General features: G+C 44.9%; 4 protein-coding genes across 4 annotated transcripts; 2 read left to right on the top strand and 2 right to left on the bottom strand.

Annotated features, from left to right (window-relative positions):
* Nucleotides 1-1944, top strand: LOC123821799 (cytochrome c oxidase subunit 6A1, mitochondrial). Its single transcript, XM_045843549.1, has 3 exons — nt 1-159; nt 308-450; nt 1670-1944. Exons 1-3 carry the CDS (start codon nt 57-59, stop codon nt 1751-1753), a joined length of 330 nt encoding a protein of 109 aa, XP_045699505.1. The 5' UTR covers nt 1-56; the 3' UTR covers nt 1754-1944.
* A 782-nt stretch (nt 1945-2726) lies between these two features.
* TRIAP1 (TP53 regulated inhibitor of apoptosis 1) lies at nt 2727-5281 on the bottom strand. Its single transcript, XM_045843420.1, has 2 exons — nt 5098-5281; nt 2727-4489 (listed from the first exon to the last, which is right to left on the bottom strand). Exons 1-2 carry the CDS (start codon nt 5242-5244, stop codon nt 4406-4408), a joined length of 231 nt encoding a protein of 76 aa, XP_045699376.1. The 5' UTR covers nt 5245-5281; the 3' UTR covers nt 2727-4405.
* GATC (glutamyl-tRNA amidotransferase subunit C) lies at nt 5274-13488 on the top strand. The gene is made up of 4 exons (XM_045843388.1): nt 5274-5417; nt 5525-5697; nt 10978-11081; nt 12659-13488. Exons 1-4 carry the CDS (start codon nt 5337-5339, stop codon nt 12709-12711), a joined length of 411 nt encoding a protein of 136 aa, XP_045699344.1. The 5' UTR covers nt 5274-5336; the 3' UTR covers nt 12712-13488.
* An 874-nt stretch (nt 13489-14362) lies between these two features.
* Nucleotides 14363-21251, bottom strand: SRSF9 (serine and arginine rich splicing factor 9). The gene is made up of 4 exons (XM_045843376.1): nt 20924-21251; nt 18224-18384; nt 16548-16720; nt 14363-14852 (listed from the first exon to the last, which is right to left on the bottom strand). The coding sequence occupies exons 1-4, from the start codon at nt 21109-21111 to the stop codon at nt 14709-14711; spliced, it is 666 nt and encodes a 221-aa protein (XP_045699332.1). The 5' UTR covers nt 21112-21251; the 3' UTR covers nt 14363-14708.
* Nucleotides 21252-21316: the final 65 nt, after the last annotated feature.

Below are 21316 nucleotides of genomic sequence, written 5' to 3'. Positions count from 1 at the left end.
CTCTACAACGCCTCCTTCTGCTTCCGCTTCCGGCGTTGAGGAGGTCTTGGCCAAAAATGGCGGCGGCGGCTGGGTCCCGGGTTTCTGAGCTGCTAGGTCGTTTCCGGCCACAGCTAGCACGGTCTATGTCAAGTGGTGCCCACGGCGAAGAGGGATCAGGTATTGGGGCTGCGGTCGGTGGGGAGGGCCTCAGTCCAACTGCAGCGAGACGGCGCGGGGCCGTGACCTTGGCTTGAGACTTAGGGGGAGGGGAATGAGACCCGGGCGGGCCCCCATCGCAGGTTTGAGACGTCTTGCCACCCCGCAGCTCGCATGTGGAGGGCCCTTACCTACTTCGTTGCGCTCCCCGGGGTGGGAGTGAGCATGCTGAACGTCTTTCTGAAGTCGCATCACGGAGAGCACGAAAGACCCGAGTTCGTCGCCTACCCCCATCTTCGCATCAGGTCCAAGGTACGCCCTTGCATTCTCTTGGAGTGTCCGTTCTCCGTTCATTCCAAATGCCCTTGTTCTTAATTCTCTAAAAGCGTGGTTTCCGGGCTTGTACAATTTCTCATTTAACAATACCAATTTTTATTTTCTCCGGTTCTACGGAACGGAACCTGAGACCGGGGCGGGGCGGGGAATGCCTGTCACTTCTCAGTTTTTCTTTAAGTCATACAATAAGTGCCCTTGAGTTTTCCTTTTCCGATTCATAACACCTTCTGCCTTCCGATACTGTTCTAAAACAGCTGTCGGTTGTTTAAAACTTGGAGGTTTGGAAAACTTTCTTAGAGTGGCAAAGTCAGAGGTGGTTCACCTTCCTAGGACCTAGACACCTGGCAGGTAGTAGCTGCAGTGAAGAGACTGACACCTTCAGTTCTCCTTCAGGCTATATATCTTCTCAACTGTTTTATCCTTTGGCTGTTGATGTAGTTATAACGTCATTGGTTTTCCGTTGTTTGCTGTATTCTTAACAAGAGCCTCTTCTGGTTCTTTAATGACTATTACATCATTTAGTGCAGGTAGTACTGGCCTCATAGAAACTTAGGCTGACATTCTTAGATTCAGAAAGAATTGGACTCTGAGCCCCACTCCCACCCTAGTACAGTAGCATTAGAAGCCATAAAGCAAGGTTTCTCAACCTCGGTACTATTTGACATTTGGGACTAGATAATTTTTGCGGGGACAGGCTATTCTATTCTATTCTATTCTATTGTCAGTTGTAGCATGTCTAGCAGCATCCTTGACCTCTACACACTAGATGCCAGTAGTATCTCACCCTGCCCCAGATGTCTCTAGATACTGCCCAGAGTCCCTGGAGGGGCAAAATCATCCTGGGTTGGAAACCACTGCCCAAGGGCAGTGCTTTTCAAAGGTAGCATGTGAGTATCTTCTCCCCAGTACCAAACCTCTGCCACTCTGATACAGGCGATTTGAGGATTACACTTGCACAAACATAGCACTGACATACCAGTTACCAGGGAGAGGCTTATGAAAACAAACTTGAGTTTGCTTTTCCTTTTATCTACTTTAAGGGCTCTCTTGGAAGTTATAAGAGCTCCCTTAAATTATGGTAAAGCGGAAGTTTGCCAGTTCAACAGACTGATTTCCACTTGGTTTTAAGCAGTTCATGGCAGTGCAGTCTCTGAACTGTTTTTGGAATGGCCTAACTGACATCTTCACTCCACAGCCCTTTCCCTGGGGAGATGGTAACCATACTCTGTTCCATAACTCTCACGTGAATCCACTTCCCACCGGCTATGAAGATGAATAAAGAGAACCTGGACCACTGCCCAATGGGGACCACAGCACTGGTTTGGACCATTACTCTGTACACGGACCAGAAAAATGTATGGGACCTTAAGCTGACCTTCTTTCCTAATATCAAATGATGACTAAAGTATACTAATCTTCCATCTCTTTGCTAATAGCAGGAGGTGGCTTAAATAAATAACTTAGTCATGAGCTCAGAGTTGCATTCATTGGTGGTGTTTTTCCCTTAGAAATGAGCATTAATGTTATTTCTGTTTCTGCAACGAAGATCTGTGGCTGCTGTTTAGTTTTCAAGTCCACTTCAGGCTTCTGAATAGCAGCGCCTCTCCTTGGTCTCTTGTGCCTGCGGTAGGTAAAGCGAAGGGAGTGGACCTAATCATCAGGATCGGGTCCTGACAGACACTGTGTGGCCAGTAGTTTTTTGGTGTTTTTTTTTTAAGGTTTTATTTATAAACAAGAGGTGTGTGTGTGGGGGGGGGTTAGATTTTATTTGTTTGTTTGTTTATAAACAAGAGGCTTATAAACAAGAGGGGAAGGGAGGGAGACATCAATGTGTGGTTGTCGCTCACACACCCCCTACCAGGGACCTGGCCTGCAACCCAGGCATGTGCCCTGACTGGGAATGGAACCAGCAACCCTTTGGTTTTCAGGCCAGTGTACAATCCACTGAGCTGCACCAGCCAGGGTGCGTGGCCAGTGGTTTCATCTGAAAGAGGTATCTGGGGTTCTGGAGAGGAAGTGCTTCCTCTGTGTCTCGGCTTTCTCCTATCCCATTCCATCAGCATTTGCTGCAGATTACTCCCTGTAATCAGATCATTTTCTGCCTTAGGGGGTTGGAAGGGTCGGAAACCTTTGGGGAAATAAAGGTATTATCTTTGAAGTAGCTGAGATAGTTGGAGGATGAAGTCAAAATAGCATGAGAAACAATAAACCAAAATTGTTCTCTCAGTAGCAATTACAATAAAAGAACTTCATTGGCTTGGAGCTGATTTTATTCTCAAGGCTCAACCAGATGGTTATGTGGTAAGATTCAAGAAGCTACAAGGTTTTGGTGTTAGCGCATACAGAAAACTGGTACTGCACAAAAGGGAGACACATTCAAACATAGGGTTGAAAACCATTTACAGTCAAGAAAAAAAGAGTGCCTGTTGTCTCTGCCATTTTGTGATCTAACCACAGCCCACACTTCCCCCTGGAGCTGCTGTGCTGTGGCCCGTCCGTCTGAGTTCAGGACAGATGTGCTCATCTTCATGCAGCTGGCTGTCTGGCCTCCCTCAGCTGGGTTCCAAACAGTCTTTTATATAATCCTTGTAAAATGGACCTTAAACAGTCAAAATATAAATGCAGAATGTTTTGAAATGACATTAGAGACTGGTTACATTAAACTTGGAGTAGGAATTCGTAAAGAATAACAGAATTGAGGCTTTCTTTAAATCAAGTTTCATACTATTGAACCAAATTAATGAAGATAAACAGTTGTGGGAACTATGACATCCTAAAGGACGTAAGTGCACCCGATCCTGACTTTTGTGCCATTACATAAACATTTCAAGATATCTGTGTAGCCTACTGTAGAAATAAACTTTACAAGTCAGTGAGGTTCGTAATTGTTATGCCATACAATCTAGCTTAGATAAATTATAACTTTTTCTTCACCTTTACATTATAAAACAAAACTTCCCCCCACTGTATCTGTAGGACATGCGGGTAACAGAGGGAAATAGCTGTTCCATAAAGTGTACCAAGTTCCATGGGGCCAGTAATGATAGAAACTAAATGTTACAGTTTATTTCATCTTCATGATTACAGACATTACAGGGCAGGGTGGGCAAACAAGGCAAATAAAGCAAACTCATTTTCCTCCTGTTTAACCAGACATAGCATTTTGATGATACACAGGTTGACTTAATTCATTGACTTAGGTTGAAAAGCTGGCAACAGCAGATCTTTGCAACTTAGGATCTTCCTCCAGCAATCTTAATGACTGAACTATACTGTGAGCTCTGAAATGGTGTTCCCTCTAACATTCTTGAAGGTTTCATGTCTTGATCTGAAATCTTGACACCTTCTTGTTAAGGCAGGGAACTGTTAAAGGCCTCTTGGCTAATCCAGTCCACCAGCAATCTTAACAGTTAATTTACTATATAAAAATAAAACAGCTACCAAGCATTGACTGAAAGTGCTGTGCTGAGACCCCTTTTCAGAGAATTAGCTCCCAGACAGGAAAGAGGCCCTAACCGACTATTTCTGTGAGATGATGACCCCGCCCCCATACAGTATACCTACTGTCCTTCAAAGCCTAAGTCAGGAGGTCAGGCAACCATGATCATCCCGACAAGTTTATCAGTATTTACATACAAGTATATTTAAAGCTGATCCCAGATGAAGTATTGCAACCATAACCCCCCACCAAGTCATTCAGTTTTAGCGCAGCGAGTTCCTGCAAGATGCCAGTGCAAGTGAGACACCGGCCCAAAGTGAAAAGTGATGGTCCGTCATCTTTTACAAGTGAGAGGAAAACCTCTAGAAGGAGGGAAACACCCCCCCACACACCAAACTCCTCATTAAATTGATGGCTCTCTTCAGTCTTAACACAATCCAGAGTGCTCAATTTCCTGATTTGGGCAGTCCATTTTCAAGGTGACTGTCAAGGTCAAGAAGAACTTTCAGGCTTTTCTCTACCATGGCCCATGAACTCCAGTCCTTCAATGGGGATCTCTTTCTCCTTTATTGCTTTCTGATGAGAGGAGAAAAACATTATAAAGGTCAATATGAAGCTTACTGGCTTTGAGCAAGCCTCACTTCCTGTATGCAGACAGGATAAAGAGCAACAACTGGAGGGAGGAAGGGCAAAAGGAAAAACAGACCAATGAAAGGATAATAACAAAAAATGAAACCATAACGACTGACAGGTCAGAGAGAGGCTACCACCCAGCCTCGCTCCCAAACAATAGTGGAAAGTGCACCACCGCAAAAATCAAGGCAACTTGATTCTAGCGAACTTGGCCTAATCACTTCCTGTTGCTGAGCGTGAGTGTTCCATTTTTAAAATACGAACTATGCCTCCTCTGCAAGTTTAAGATGAACACCAAGTGAACCAAAGAATGTTCCTGTGCTCCGTAAAAAGTAAAGCGCTACAAAACATTTAACTTTGTCATCGGGAGAGACACCAGGCAGCCTTGATGGTGACGGCAGGAGAGAGAACTCCTGTCCCCTGCCACTGGCCTCATTGACGAGGCTTTTCTCCACCCTCCCGGTCCCAACCCCCGCAAGATACGAGGCTTGAGGCCAGTGACTCGGCGGAGAACGCGGGGTCCGGGGGTAGGGACGACGGCCGTGGCTCACCTGAACACACTGCTGGTAGCGCTTGAAGAGCTCGGTGCACGGGTCCCCGGAGGTGTCCCCCTTGAGGAACTTCTCGGCAAACCACCGGTTAAAGCACTGATCATACTCGCGCTTCATGTCAGTGCATCCCTCCCCTACGCTGTTCATGGCGGCGACAGTGGCGACGCACTGATGTCATCATTCTTAGGCAAGTCGCTCGGCTTACGTGCAGCAGGGTACGGAGGCCGAATAGAGGAGAAATGTGGGCGCGGGCTGCGCGGCTGGTCCTTCGGGCCTGGGCGGGCGGGCGCCGAGGCTTCACTTCCAAGGCAGAGCCTCAGGTAAAGGCTGGAAGGTGGGGGTGTCTGCGCGCGTGGTGAAGCGGCTCTGGAGGTGCAGCGGGCCGCGCCCGTGACCCACACCCTGTTTCACCCGCCCCCCTCCCCAGGGAAGTGGGCGAATCACCGCAGAAGTGATCGAACACCTGGAGCGCCTAGCGCTTGTGGACTTCGGCAGCCAAGAGGCCGTGGCACGACTGGAGACAGCCATCGCCTTTGCCGACCGGCTCCGCGAGGTGGACACGGACGGGGTGGAGCCCATGGAGTCAGTACTGGAGGACAGGTAAACTCGCGGCTGCGGCCCCGGAGCCTTGCCCGAGGCGCCTTCGCAGCCATTGAGGGTGGCGATTAGTGCCTCATTTCACAGTGGGAGAAATAGCTTTAGGCGAGATGCAGGAACTTGCCCACGATCACCCCGCGGGTAAGTGGTTTCCCTCTTCTCATCTATGTGTCCTATCGTTCTCGTTTACATTTTTCAGGGCCTCCCAGTATAACTAGGAACAAAACCCGGACTGCTTATCATCCTCCAAGCTTTACCTCACAGACTCGCTGCCTTCCACTCGGACCTACTGCCTTTATCAGTTCAGCCACATCGGCTTCATTGCTGTTTTTCCCACACGCCAAATTAGTCCTTTAGGATGTTTGCACGTGTTATTCCTTTTTTCTTGGACAGTCTGTCTCTTTGGCAGGTCTTAGTTTATCTCCTCTGAAGGGCCTTCTCTGACCACTCCAAATTTCCTATTCCCCTGCCTTAGCCTGTTGGGTTTTCTTCAGATATTTTTCTTGACTTATTTTTGCTGATTTGTTGTCTCTTGTTAATAGAATGAGTTCATGTCTGATTTGCTTACTGTTGGATTCCCGTCTCAAATTTTTAAATGTACATATTTTCTGATCTAGTGGTTCCCTATGGAAGTATCTGTGAGAGTGCATCAAGACATGTGCACAAAGTGTCCAGAGTATGCAGATCTGTTCCTAGTAAAACAAACAAAACAAAAACCCAGCAACCATCTAAGTGTCCTTCGTGGCTAAATACATCATCACATAATACAATGGACTATTCAGCAGTAGTTAAAAATAATGAAACAAATAACTATATATGCTGATATGGAAAGGTCATTAAAGTATACTTAATAAAAAAGCCAAAGTTCAGAACATTGTGTACAATATTATCAATGCTTTATGTTATCTATTTTACATATGCTGGTGTATGCATTAAATTTTCTTTTGTTCCTTGAAAACGCATGCAAGAAACTGTTACCAGCAGTTTCAAAGAAAATGGGAATGCAGAAGGAAGTTTTAACGTTTCCTTTTATACCAAGGGCCCAAACACACATGGCTCAGGGCACGGAGGAGTAACACAACTGGTGAAGTGTAGAGTAAGGCAGTGAGGAGAGGCAGGGTCTTTGACAGACTGGCTTGACTACTAAAAGGGCACAGCTTCTATCCACTCCAATTAATTGCTGCATAGTCTTAACCTATTTTTTTTTTTAAGAAAATGTTTTCTGAAAAGCAGGCTTGTTTGCTGTTTGGCACTGCAGCTTTTTAGTTAGTATGGATATGTAGTCATAAAAATAGGGGTAATCTACAACTTTGTCCTAGACTTTGCCTGATGGAATTTTTTAAAAAATGAACTAGTTCAGGTGGGAACAAGATTAGTGCCATTAATCAGCGCCAAAGCGGACAGCACACCCACCTGTAACCATAAGCTCTGCGTAAACTGCTTGCTGGCTTCCTGTTCTGAACTCGTCTTTGATTACTTCAAAGCTTTTGTTTATTTTGTATTTTGATGCTCAGGTCTATAGAGTTTAACTGATTTGCCCAGTTACACAGCGGTTCAAAACAGAAATCTAATGTTTCTTCTACCCAAACCCTTCTCAGGTGAGTTTATCTTAAAGATGAAAGATTCACCGCAGCAGGCAGGGCATCATTTAACGGAGGCCCTGCCCACTCTTCAAGGCAGTGCTCTCACTTTCAATTCCTCTAGCTCTGCATTCTTTTTTCTTCGACGTCCTTGGCTTTACCCACCCACCCCACTCCTCTTTGCTGCCTTACTTCTGAGGATTTCAACTGCAGCCTCCTCAGGGCCTGTAGCTCTCATGATTCCCAGTAATGCTGGAGTTTTACATGCATCTCATACATCTATTTGAGTGCTTCTGGATTCTCTGCCGTTCTACTCCCGTTCATCCACCTTCCGGGCAGTGTGTTTGCTATTGCTCATCATGTTCTCAGTATCTGGCACTGAGCAGACACTCAGTAAATGTTGGTTGTCTGTTCTTTACTAACATCTTTGGAAAAGTGGGGAATAGAAACACAAAAGAGGTGAATTTCCCAAGTCACCTAAGAGTAAAGAAATGCAACTATTACTCCTAGGAGAGTTTGTGGAGATGATGAAAGGGATTTGGGTCTGATAGCTGGAACAGTGACTTGGTATTCAGTGATCTGCAGTCTTGCCGTAACTTTGGAAACCAGTTTGACTTATGATTCCATTTCAGAGATGTGACATTGGAAGGATTTCAAGTTTTGAACATGTTGCCTATCATTTGGTTTTAAAAGCATTACCATGTTCACATGCCAGGCACTAATGTTTATATGCATTAACTCAGCTATCACAACCCTGGAAGGCCAATACTAGTATCTCTTTTATAGATGAAGAAACCAAGGGTCACAAAGGTGTCCCAAAGTTTCACAGGGAGTCAGAGATTTCAAAGTTTGGCACTCAGAGCCTTACTGCTTTACACAAGCCATCTAAAGTCTACCCCTGGAAACTTTATCCTCCTCATATCAAATCCAGAGACTGACTCGGATGACGTCTCTGATTGCAGCCAAATACTTCAATGCTTAGAATGTCCCTCCGAGCCTTCTTTGAATCAAAAACTCTTAGTCAAAATGATTAGCATCAAACTAGAAAAAAAATCAGGAGGGAGAGAAAAGGCTTGTAGGTGATGGAAGTAAGGTGGTGTCCAGAGTAACGACTCCTGGCGGCCTGAATCCAGGGAAGAGCAGAAACTACAACAGCAGAGCTGTCCTATCGTCAGCCCAAGGGCCAGCATAGCCACCTCTTTCCTCCATGCTGCTGTGCTGCTTTACATTAAATTAAGTGCTTTTTATTATATTTGCATTTCCCACAGTTACTGGTTTAAATATCTATGAGCTTGAAGGGCAGGGGTTTCTAGTTCACAGTTGGAGCCTTTCTCAATCAGGATTTCTCATCTGAACCAGAACACAGAAAGAGCCAAGTGACTCTCTTCAATCCTCCCAAGGATAGTTCCTAAGTACTGTTAGCCCAGATATACAGCTGATTGTAAAAATGGCTTTCCTGCAGTACCTGGACTAAACTCTCTTGTCGAACTTGGACTGAGAAAGACGAGGTGAGGTAGGCATTTAGTCAGTCAGTGATTCACAGACACCTAAAGAGTTTATCAGTTCCTGTTCAGTGTTTCGTGCACGATTCCAGGGTCAAGAAAAGTTAAGCGACTTGCCAAGTGAAGGGTCTGCACGGTGTGCCACTCTCAGAGACCCTGGGTTCAGTAGCCTATGATGAAGAAAACAGGGCGGTGTGGGCTTATTCTAGACACAACTTCATCATAGACAGTGATTAGGTGGAAATGGGTGACATTTCAAGGAGTGAATTTTGTTTTTCTGGAAATGTCACACAGGAAACCTGGTAACCAAATGAATAAATAAATCAGTTGTTATTAGATCAATTCTTGGCAAGCAGTAGCTTTTAACCTGTTGGCGGTAGAGGTCTTCATTAAAATCCCCCAGGGGCCAAGAAAAGTTAGCATCCTTCCAGTCTGTAGGGCCTAGGCAGGTTAAGCATGATTATGGCAAGTTACGTACCAGTTACACTCTGAATGACTAGTGGGGACTGAGGCGCACTTGGGCTGTACTGCCTCTAAAAAGGAGCAGTACTATAGCATCCACCTCTTACTGACATTATCGTATCTTTTTTAAACATTTAATCTTCCCGGCAACTCTACAAAGCATTGTACAAATAAAGAAGCTGATGCATGGAGAGGAAAAGTAATTTACACATGGTCCTGGCCGGGTAGTCACTTGGTTAGAGTGTTGTCCTGACATGCCAAGGTTCTGGGTTCGATTCCCCATCAGGGCACATACAAGATCAACTGATGAATGCATCAATAAGTGGAAAAACAAATCAGTGTTCCTGTTTCTCTCTCTTCCTCCTTCTCTAAAATCAATTTTAAAAAATTTTAAGTAATTTGCACATAATGCCACGTGAAGGTAGCTGTGGCAAAAACACTCATCGCTGTTGTTTGAATTCAGCTGTGATTCAGGAGCCCACGCCCTTGTCCATTTTGTTTTACTGCGCAACAGAAATATAAACTCCAGAAAGTCCAATGGTCACCTTCACGGATATTTATTTTTGTTCTCCAAGTTTTCTTAAATAAACACATAATCCTTGTATGGCTAACAAAAAACCACTAGTACAACCTTCACTTTTTTGGCAAGAAACTTCAGGTCTGGAAACATCAGTTAAGACAGTGCCAGATCCTGGAATGGACTCCAGCTGTCCACTCTTCGTGCTATGAGTAAGTGTGTACTGTGTTTAGCCTTAGGCTAAGTGCCACCTGCCACCCCCACCCCCCACCCTAGTCCTTTCTTACAACTTAGCCCTCTAGGCAGCCTCTGCCCAGATGCGCATGTCACATCCTTGCCCCTTTGTCTCATTAGGTTTAGCCCTGGGTCTAGGCCTGGCTCAGAGCAGAAAGAGCTTGGCTGCTCCCCTCTCAGAGACTGAACAGACTGCTGGTTTTTCAGCCCAAATATCTGGAAGCAGGCTCAGACCTCCTGTCATGCACTCCTAAACCTTGAAACAGTAGTGAGGCCTCATAGGTATGTTCATCTCCTGTTTGACCTCACTAGTTTGCCATCTGGATGCTTGAATGAAGCCGTTAGGCCAGAACAGTGGGAGATTCCTGAACTGTTTGTGGTACTTCTTGCAAGGGAGGCAACTCTATCTCCACAGGTGGCTGCACTGAAAAAAGCCCTTGTCTTAGAGTACCAGAACTCAGCACAGATCCCAGTTTTATCTCCAAGGAGCTAGTGCCCTTAAGTCACTTAGAGCCACTCCTGACAAGTTACCTGCCAGTAGGTCCATTTCCCATCCTCCCAAGCCAGCTAATTTTTGCCCCTCCTTTAGCAATGACATCACTTATTCTGGGTCCTTCGCTTTACCCAGGCTGTCAGGCGTCCTACCTATTCCCTTGGCAAACTGTGCTTACCTGTTGGACTTAACACACTGTATTTAAATTGCCTTTAATAACCTATCTCCACCAAAAGCAATTTACCCTTAGTAATTATCCAAAAATAGTTAAACCTTATCAATCCCAAGGAATAACAGCCACTTACCGCACAGGTTGCTGGGAATCTAGACTGCAGACTATAATTTGATCCAGTGTTGACCATAGGTCCTCCACCTTTGAGCAGTGACCAGCACTCAAGAATACGGTTTCCTTGTCCTCCCACTCCTGACCCTCTCCACCCATGCCTTAGCAGTCCTGTTCTCCAAAAAGGTAACCTTAAGCTCCTGGTTTTGTAGATGTCTTTACTTGAGATCCGACAACGTGGTAGAAGGTAACTGTGCTGAAGAACTACTACAAAACTCCCGTCGAGTTGTGGAGGATTATTTTGTGGCCCCCCCAGGTATGTGTTTCCTAAAGTGGCTTAACAAAATTGTTCCACAGTAAACTAAGAACATAGGAGGAGCTGTGAGGCCCAAATCTGCTATGTGAAAGCACTCTGCAAAGTATAAACCGGAATTAGATGAAGGTGGTCAAAAGGTACAAACTTCCAGTTATAAGTAAGTCTTAGAGATGTAATGTACATAATGACTATAGTTAACAATACCATATTGTATATTTGAAAGTTGCTGAGAGATCTTAGAAGTTCTCACAAGAAAAAAAAATGTTATGTGAGATGATAGATATTAAATAATCTCATTCTGATAACTGGCGATATATACATGTATCAGATCATTATGTGGTACAGCTTACATTTATACAATGTTGTATGTAAACTACATTTTAGTAAATCTAAAAATAATAAAAACATGTATTAACAATTTAAAAAAGTGTAAAGTGCATATTGGTGCGGCATTAATGGGGTCATGCTCATCTCTAGGGGCCAATAGGTAACAAGAATGAGCCATCAGAACTGGGATGGGAAGGAGTGTGTTCAGTAGCAAATCTGGAGTTCAACCTGTTCCTAAAGGGGCAGCTGGCATTCACTGCTTCTCATTCAGTGCCAGGCAAGGATGTGAGCCCATTTCCCCAGAGAACGTGGACACCTGGCATTTTGTGTAGTACTTCCCAAATTTTAGGTACTGGCCACCAATTCACAATTTAAAGAAAGAAAAGACCATGCAAATAAAACATACCTGCAAGCCAGATGCATCCTGAGAGCCATCAGTTTGCAGCTTTAAATCTCACTGCAGCTATTTTAAATGGAAGCTTTAAAACAAGTCTAGGCCAAAAATGAAATCCAGAACCTTGGGTGGGTTAAATTATTTTTATCTCCTCTATAGATAAGTGGGTCCTCAGAGCTTCTGCACACCTCTAGATAGCTGGGGATGGGACTAGTCTAAGCACTCAGGTAGAGATGGCTTTCCAAATGCCAACTTCAAGTTCAGGAGATCCACTCAGAGGAGGACCTTTCTGAGCAGCCTGCAGAAACAAACATCTCCAGCTCAGAGGTAACCTCTTTGATCAAGGGCAACCAGTCAAAGGAAAGCTCTGGTTGAAGCAAGGATGGGAAGGAAAGTTAAAAAAATTTGTGAACTCTGCTCTTAACCATGCCTCTGATTCACTAAGCCACCTCAGTTAACTGTGGAAATAAGATCTCAAAATCCATCTCAGAGCCAGATGGTTGTCACTGTTTCAGCAGACATATCCATTGATCACATGCTATTTCTAAATGGAACCTTCTGTCAGGCTTTGCTTCTTAGGACAAAGTGAGTTCACAGTCACAGTCTTCCTTTCACTCTTGTATGCATACAGATGGCTAATTAACCTGTCTCTGCTCCTTACTGAAAAGTGCATTAATTAGGTTTCACTTGTAATTGTGATTCTTTCAGATATTCATGGCAAGAAAAATAGGATAGTAGCTACACTTATTTCCTTTGCTTATTTTCCATGACAAACCAAGTGATACGTTAGCTCAGTAGAGCCAGTTGGGCAGCAGGCTCAGCTATAACATTTTTTTGCATTATTGTTTCCAAACAGGTAATATCCCTTTGCCAAAGCTGGATGAACAAGAGCCCTTCTCACAGAGCTGAGTAACTGTTCCAGGAAGGGGTATGCTGTGAACACATGGAAGCATGACAGTATTTTGTTATTATGAACACTAAAGTTCCCACTTCCTTCAGTAATCTGAAAAAAATTGATGTTTAACTATTTTTGGTAACTAACTCTTCTGAAGACAGTATTGGGAAAGATTTAGCCAAAACAAGGCAATGAGTTCCTGACACTGAAGGAAGTAAAAGGTATTATCAATTTCCAAGAAAATGTTTGGTTTGGAAGACATCACCCTCCTGTCCTCCCATGAGACTGTCTACCCAACTGCACTTGAGCGAATTTTTCTGTTTCTGTAACTGTTAGACACTGCATCTGATCACACTCGGTGACAACCTGAGCTGTCCTTTTTAGCTGTTGTTTCCATCAGTATTTTATCTTTACTGAACATACCTGAATTTGTTCCTGGGCACCCACTTTGTTCCAAACAGAGGGCTTTTTGCTAAGGTCTGAAGAGTGTTGAAAGGAGACTATAGCTTTCGAACTCCTGGACCTAGAACCATCCACCATATCACACAGTGATTACATGCAAAAGGAATTATTAGCCGCACCTAGTTTCTCTTTTTAAAAACATAAAAATAGTCCTGGAATAGCTAGCGATCTTTATTGTATATTAAAAATTTGCTGAGGGTAGATCTTAAATGTTCTTACCACATATGGGATAGATTATGTTTAAGGCCTTGGTGGTGGTGGTTTCATGGGTGTATACTTAACTCCAAACCCATTAAGTTGTATATATTAAATAGTTTTTTTACATGTCAGTCATATGTCAATAAAGTGTTTTTTGTTCTTTTTTAATATAGCCCTAAGCCTGGGACAAAGTAGTTCCCTACCCGCTATGATCAATGGATTGCGCAGAATCCAAGATGGTGCGGGGTGAGGGGAGGTGGTTTTTCAGGTGTTTGTTGTTTGGCTTTTAAGCTCACGTGGCTCACCGAGAATGAAATGGCAGCAGTTCTGGGACTGGGTAAGAAGCTGAAGGGATTAAGTACTAACTGGTAGTTCAAAATAGGGGATGTAAAGTACAGCATAGGGAATCTAGTCAATAATGTTGTCATAACTATGTATGGTGTCAAGTGCATACTGGAAATATTGGAACACCTTGTAAAGTTTATGATTATTTAACCAGTATGCTTTACATCCAAAACCAATACAAAATAATATTGAAAGTAAATTGTAATTGAAAAAGAAAACCCATGAGGCAAGGATAAGTGAGACAGATTTAGAAAAGTGATAGAACCAGAACTCAGAAATCTTTTCTAACCAAACTGCCAAAGCTGACTTTGGCTAAGAATTTCCCAATGATCTTTATGCTGCTGCCCACTTACAAAAGTCTGTTTTTATTCTTCCCACTCCCTGCCCTATCTGCAGTGCTCACCTTTTTTTTTTTCTCTTAAAGGCAGCTTAATTTACAAGCTTGGTCTTGAACTATAAGAGAACTCTGAACTTGCCCTTGGGATGGAAGTTCTCAAACCACCATAGGAGCAACTAACTTTATCTACAAGTAAAGTAATCCACACCTGCTCCTTACCAACTGGGTGTAAGTTGTCACTACAACTCAGTGATATATATTTTTGTATTCAGTGTGCCTGTTTGGTGAAATCTATGAACTTTAATCAAGGACAACCACACATGTCAATTACTAAACGTTTAAAATATATTTCTAAACAGAATGGGCCCACTCAGTCACAGTAACTGCTGATCTCAGAGCAGAGCAACCCACAAAGACATCACTGATTTTTTCCCCCATAATCAGGGGTGAAAAATATACATGTTGTTTCTGAAACAAAACCACAATTTCTGCAGTTGAAAATATTTCACTGCTAATATGGCCCTGGTAGAAATTATGTAGTTTTATTTCCTTAAAAAAAAAATTAAAAAAATTTCCTAAGACACTAAATCATCAATCTGGAATGTAAATTCTGAGCACAAAGCAGCTCAGTTTGCCTAAAAAAGAAAGAAAAAGTTCCCATCACCTGTTTCAGTAGGGCCTGAAAGGAGAGAAGTAGTGTGGGGAACCCCTGCTTTGGTACGGAGAGTCACGGCCTCTTGACCCAGACCGAGACCGTGAATAGCCATAGCTGGTGCTTCTCTCTGGATAAACTCGGATGTAGGAAGTTTCACCCTGAAATTCAAACACAAAGAAAAGGGGAAAATAAGACCCGGAAGAATAAAGCACACTAACACCTAGCACAGCTGTTTATCAGTAATGGTTAAGGGCTGAGCACTGTTTGCCTGGCATGACGTTACCCTGTCAAGCCCTCACAATTCTAAGAGGTAGGTACTCAAATAGCCCATTTCAAGAACACTCTCAGCTCTGAATGGTGTGGCTCAGGCACCATTCCACAAAGGGAAAGGTGGCCAGTTCAATTCTGCCAGGGCATGTGCCTAGGCTGTGGGTTCGGCTTCTAGTCAGGGCATGTGCGAGAGGCAACTGATCTGTTTTACCGTATCTGAATTATTGCCACTAATCCCCAGAACCTAAGAACTGAAAAGGACCAGAGATCATATATATACACACACAAGGTGCGGCAAAAGTAGGTTTACAGCTGTTCGTGTGGAAGACAATAATAAAAATACAAGAACACATCTGTGGTTTACGTACTCCTAACTCTAAACCTACTTTTGCCCCACCCCATATAGTTCAATCCCCTGCCGCCTCATATGCATCCTTCCATGGGCACCTGTGGAAGGAGTTAACCTGTATTCAGCACCTCCCAGGTGTCAGAACCTGGGGGTAGATGCTCTAGTTATTTCCATGTTTTTTTTTTTTTTCCTGGCAAGTCTTATAAAACAGTGCTATTATTGTGACTATCTTGCATATGGAGGAACCAGGGTTGAGAGTAGCTCAGCTAAGCAGCAGGAATCATGTGTAGGCTGGCATTTTTCCAGGCCCTTTGCCTTCAGCCAGCATTCTCAGATCTAAAGATGCTAAAATGAAATAAGCCAGATGCTCTCCCCCCACATGAAGCTAGTAATTGGATTTACCCTGTGGCTCTGCTTTTCAGTGTATCTGACCAAGTGCTATTTTGTTTCTGCTCCAAATTCAAGTCTCAGGGGTTAGTCTAGGCAAAGGCCTTGTTAAGCCATACAGCCACCAAGCCGTAAAATTAGGGAATGTGTGAATCCTTAGAAAAAAAAAAAAAAGGCCTAGATATTCATGTCCCCATACAACTCTAAACCCCAGAGCAAGTCAGGACAGGACAACCAGAAAAAAATAATGTCCAATTGGTGGTCTAGTGTGTAATATCTAATGGTATCAAAGGGAAAGTCAGAATCAGACAGACTTGAGATACCCAGAGCAGCAGATGCCCTCTTAATGGAAGGACATCAAGAACTGAGCCTCAAGGGTGAGGTGATCAACCACAGGAAAATAAAAACGTGGCTCAGGTTTCAAAAAGGATTCTGCACTACTTTGGGAAAGAAAAGTGAAGTGACGACTCAGCCCCAATAGCAGTACCTAGAAGGGCTGAGATGATAAGGTTGGCTTGCAGAGCCCGCACTAGACCCAGAGGAGGGACAGCCATAATATTTAGGTTCACTGAGAGACACTGCCCCTTATGAAAGGGATGCTATCACAACAGCTCACCACATTATGACAGATTGCACCAGTATTCTCCCCAGGTTAGAAATACTATGACTGCAGACTTCTCTCTGCTACGTCAAGATGAATTCCCTGGCTCTGTCCACGTAAGATAGATCTTTAATGATACTGTCAGGTCATCAAATGGAAAATGCATGACCTGTTGGTATTTCTGCTAGGTCAGCTTTAGGTGCAGTGGACTGGGTACGAGCTCTTCAACAGAAGGTGGGGACCCACCTCATGAGAGCGGAATTTGGTGTCATCCAGTTTACGCAGGGCGTATTCCATGTCTTCTTTTCTGAGATACTCAACCATCCCCATGCCATCCTTCTGTACATCTGCGTAACAGACGTCCCCAGCTTCTCGCATGTGATCCTTCAGGTCCTGCCAGCTTCCTGAGGGAGGAAGTCCTGGGCATGGAGAACATAAGAGAAGAGGCCACGTCCTTCAGCTGTGTTGACTGCCCTGTTTAGAGCCAGCAATACCTAGGGGCCCTTCTCCATCAGTCACTATTAAATCCTGAGGGTCCCCAAATCACACATCTTGACAAGGAACATGAAAGTAGAGAAGAGCACTAAAGTATGTGTAGTAAACCACTTTAAGAAACTAGTCCCCAGCTAATCTTCCAGAACAAGCCTTTCCAACACAGCAAGAACTCCATCTCATTACAGGTTTGCATCTCTTGGGAACTCATAGCCTCTCTTTGTCCTTCATAATTAATACCACACTCTCAAGACTTTGAGTTCTTTTTTCCATATGAAATTTATCAGTACCAATGATTTCTTGACTAACTAGGTTCCTAAGACATGGGAATTTGAAACTATCCAATGAAATAACCAAAGTGTAGCTAGCAGAAGGTAACAACGCAACAAAAATCTAAAATTTGTTTGCTTTTTTGTAGGTGTGATTAACTGACAAACTAGACAAAATACCTCTTAAAAGATCACCAATATTCTCCAATACAGTGGGGGGGGGAGAGGTAAGACTCAGATGCTAAAACTAGTCGGGAGTCATACACCCCTACCTGATGTCATGAAAGGGAAATGTGCTCCTGCTCTCAAAGGCTGTGTTACCGTTCACAGCTCAGGACTGCCGCCATTTCCTAATAGTTTTCTAAGCAGGATTTCAGAGCAGCATGGAGAGAGAAAAAAATATGACATCCTGAAGGAGTGAATAGAGTTCTGGGGTTAAATTAATTACAAAGGGACACAAGATAGGCAGATACTGATAGTATCACTCTTAAGCACCAATGGGAGTCGGCTTTGACTATAATATTCACATCTAAGAAGGTGCCGGGTTCCTCAAGACATTTCACTCCACCAGGGCCCTAAAACACCCCTGAATGTACAGAAGCACCCCAGGTCTTTACCAGTGTTAATATTTCAAGAGATGCATAGCATTTCAGCACTTATCATTTCATCACTTGTCAACCCTAGACATTTTGTTCTACACTCTGTAATACAATCTCTAAGCTGCCAAGTTGTTTTTCTGTTTTTACATATGTCCAAAAACACAAAAACTGGCCTTCTTCGGGATCCAAGTTGTTTAAGGCTGGCTCCTGGAATGTCTTTTCTATCAAGTCAAATATCATGGAACATTCCAAAAGAAAACATCTTTAGAACCGTCTTCAGTTAGGGGTTTTTGCCATCATCTTCCCTTTTAACACTAGAAAACTCCTCTATAAAAAACAAGTTTGTTAGGACAAGGTTGCACTACCAGTGCAACTTCATCTGCAAGATACCAGCCTCACTGGCAAGACAGGCAGGGCTTCGGACCATCAGTGTGCATAGGCTATAAAAAAGAGAGCCCCATGTATGCTGTGCACTGAAGAAGAACTACCATTTCCTGAAGGCCAGACTGTACTAAATATATTCTACATTCATCACCTCATTTGGTTTTTCAAAAGAACATACCTGAAACAAGAACTCGGAAATCAGATCTTCTTGTAGGAGGCCCATTCCTCCCACCACGGGGCCACCCACCGCGACCCCCATAAGTTCTGGGGAACTCCACACGAAGCCGACACTGGCCATAATCATAACCGTTCCTTCCATAAATGGCATCCTCAGCATCTCTGCAAAGAAAAGTTTGGCATTAGTGCTGCTCAGGAGGCTGAAAGACTTCCCAGGGCGGGGTATGAGTAACAAGTATCAAAGGGAACCTAGAGTAAAGAAAATAATACAAACAGAATCTTTGATGCGATACTATTTTGGTCTGAAGACCTCACACAATATTGGAATTAAGCTTTACAGCTGTCACATACATGGTTTTCTAGGTATGAAATGATAATGAATGAGTTAACAGATTACTTACAGGAGAGCTAATTCAGAAAAAGGAATAAATTAACTGATAACTGCTTTTGCAAGTAAAACAGTGTTTCTCTAACTCTGGTGGACAGTTTCTCAAAATGCATACCACACGTTAGTCCTTTAATACTCACTCTTCTACAAAGCCTAATACCACTGAGTCTATAGAAAGAAAAAACCATTTAAAAAGAAGGCTCAAAACACAAATGCAATTTAAGGTTTTGTGAGACTATAAAACTTCCTCAAGCATATGTTTTCACACATGGTTTGGAGAAGTTGTCAAACCCGCTATCTAGGTGCAGTTTCTCAAAAAAAGAGCAAATGTCTTTTAGTCTTTCCTAGGGCTCTAGAAGACATAAAAACACCAGCTGATTCTCCAGTACTGGATGGGAGAAGGAACGGCTTGGGGGGACAAGCAGAGCTGGAGATATACTAGTAAAAAAGGCATCATTCAGTTGTCATAGGCACACTCATTTACCAAGATTTAGTTACAGGCTTAAAAGCAAGGAGGACCACATCCAGTGGAACCCTGACTATATTTATAGTGCAGTGGGAGAGAGGCAGAGCTGCTAAGGTTTAAAGCAGACTTTGAATAAAAATTGACTTGAGTTCAAATCATCCTTCTGCTCTTCACTAGTAGCTGTCTCTGGGTGAATCAGTAATTTTTTTGTATCTCTAAATGTAACTAATGTCTTTCTCACAAGGTTACTGTTAGGATTAAATAATGTGTGTGCAGTGCTTTGCTTGAAACTTGGAATCGAGTGTATCAAACAACAGCTTTTCTATTATTAAAGAAATGAGGGTCCCGGCTGATGTGCCTCAGTGGACTGAGCACCTGCAAGCTGAAGGGTCACTGGTTTGATGCTCAGGCTCGAGCACATGCCGGGATGCCGGCCAGGTCCCCAGCATGGAGTGTGCAAGAAGCAACCACGCACTGACGTTTCTCTCCTCCTCTTTCTCCCTCCTTTCCCTGCTCTTTAAAATGAAATAAATAAAATATTAAAGAAAAGAAACGAGGGAAGAGATGACAATATAAATTTGTATTCCGAAAGGGCAGAACAGGGGGTTCAAATCCTACCTTGATCCCTGATCCCTTTTACCAACTCTCTAAACCCTCCGGTTCCTCGTCTGTAAAATGCGATTAACAATACCTTCCTCTTTAAAGGCTGAAAATGCTAAAGAATACACAGCATGGTACGAGACACACAGAGACTGCTCAAAAACCACACGGGGGGAACGTTACTAATTGACAGAGGTGCAACCTTCTCCAGTTTAGGTGAGAAAATGCCTTGTTCCATTTTTTGAGGCGAATGGCAATCAGCGCCTCAGGGTGTGTCCTGCCTCGCCACCCTCGCACGCTCTCCCGGCCCCGGCCCACCACGGCACCGGGCAGACGAGACGCCCGAGGTCCGTCCGAACCGTGAAGCCTGCAGAGCCAAGCGCTCCTGAGACAAGGCTGCAGTTTACCCCGAGTTGAGGAACCAGCACAGCCGGGTGGCTTCTAAGAAGCTCCGACCGCAGTTTTGAAAGTTCCTAAGTCTTTTCCGGGGCCGAGCCGACCATGTTTGCAAAGTCACCGAGACCCCTTTGCACCGGTCCAGGGACGGAGAACTTCCAAATCCTCGTGTCCCTTAGCCTTTAGCCGTGCCTCCCTCCTCAGAGGAGAGGAGTGAAATCAGAGCCCCCCCCCGCCCCTCAGCCAGTTTAGGAGTTTTTCCAACCCCCCGAGCTTTTGCAAGGACAAGGTCCGGGCCCTGCAGGGCGGGGCGCGCGCCGACCAAGATCCGTTCCATCACAGAGGCCCCTTTACGACCTCCAAAAGCACCTACAGCCCCGCAGCCTGTGTCCCCCTAGACGGCGCGTTCGAGCGCGGAGCGGGGGACGGGGGGTGGCGACTGGCCACTCCTGCTCTTCGCCGAGTCTTCTCACGCTGGTTCAGGGGCCAAGGTCCCCAAGTCCCGGCCGCTTCCCCTTCAGGGTGCCTCTCCAGCCGTAAAGAAGAGAATGATCATTCGTTCATTCGTACCATCCCTGAGGCCGATTTAGGCGGGTTTGGGCCCTCGAAAGGCCCAGCTTTTGTGCTTTTAAGTAAACTAAAGAGAAAACCCAATAATAATAATAGAGGAAGTGACGCCGGTGCAAGGGACGGCCCGGAGTCTACGGTGAGAGGAGGCCACAGCCTCCACCCGGGGGCGCCGTGAGGGGTCTGTGCTGAGGGGGGAGGGGAGCGCCGGAGGGGGAGGGGGAGCAGGACCAGGGAAGGCGGGGACCGGGGCCGGCGGGCGGGTGGATGGAGCGGGGCCTCACCGGGGGTCCTCGAAACGCACGAAGGCAAAGGGCACGAGGCCGTGCCGGTTCTTGAGCTCGATCTCGCGGATACGGCCGTACTTGTAGAACAGGTCCTCCAAGTCCTTCTCGCGCACGTCTGTAGGTAGGTTCCCCACGTAGATGCGCCCGTCGCCCTCGCCGCCGCGTTCGTCCGCCCAGCCCGACATCCGCACCGCCCGACGCCGCGGGCCCGCCGCAGCCCACGTCGCCGCCGCTGCCTCCTCCTCCTCCTCCTCAGCCGGAGACGCTCCCCCGCAGCGTCCCCGCGGGCTCGGAGGCACTCAGCCGCACAGCATTATGGGAGCGCGGAGCGGAAGCGAAAGGGTCGGAGGACGCAGAAGGAATTCTCTTAAAGGGGACGCGGCTGCGAGG

The sequence above is a fragment of the Phyllostomus hastatus genome, unplaced genomic scaffold (genome assembly GCF_019186645.2).
Source record: "Phyllostomus hastatus isolate PE091 unplaced genomic scaffold, TTU_PhHast_1.1 phas_contig_1162, whole genome shotgun sequence".
NCBI lineage: Eukaryota > Metazoa > Chordata > Mammalia > Chiroptera > Phyllostomidae > Phyllostomus > Phyllostomus hastatus.
This window is presented reverse-complemented; position numbering and strand designations above follow the sequence as displayed.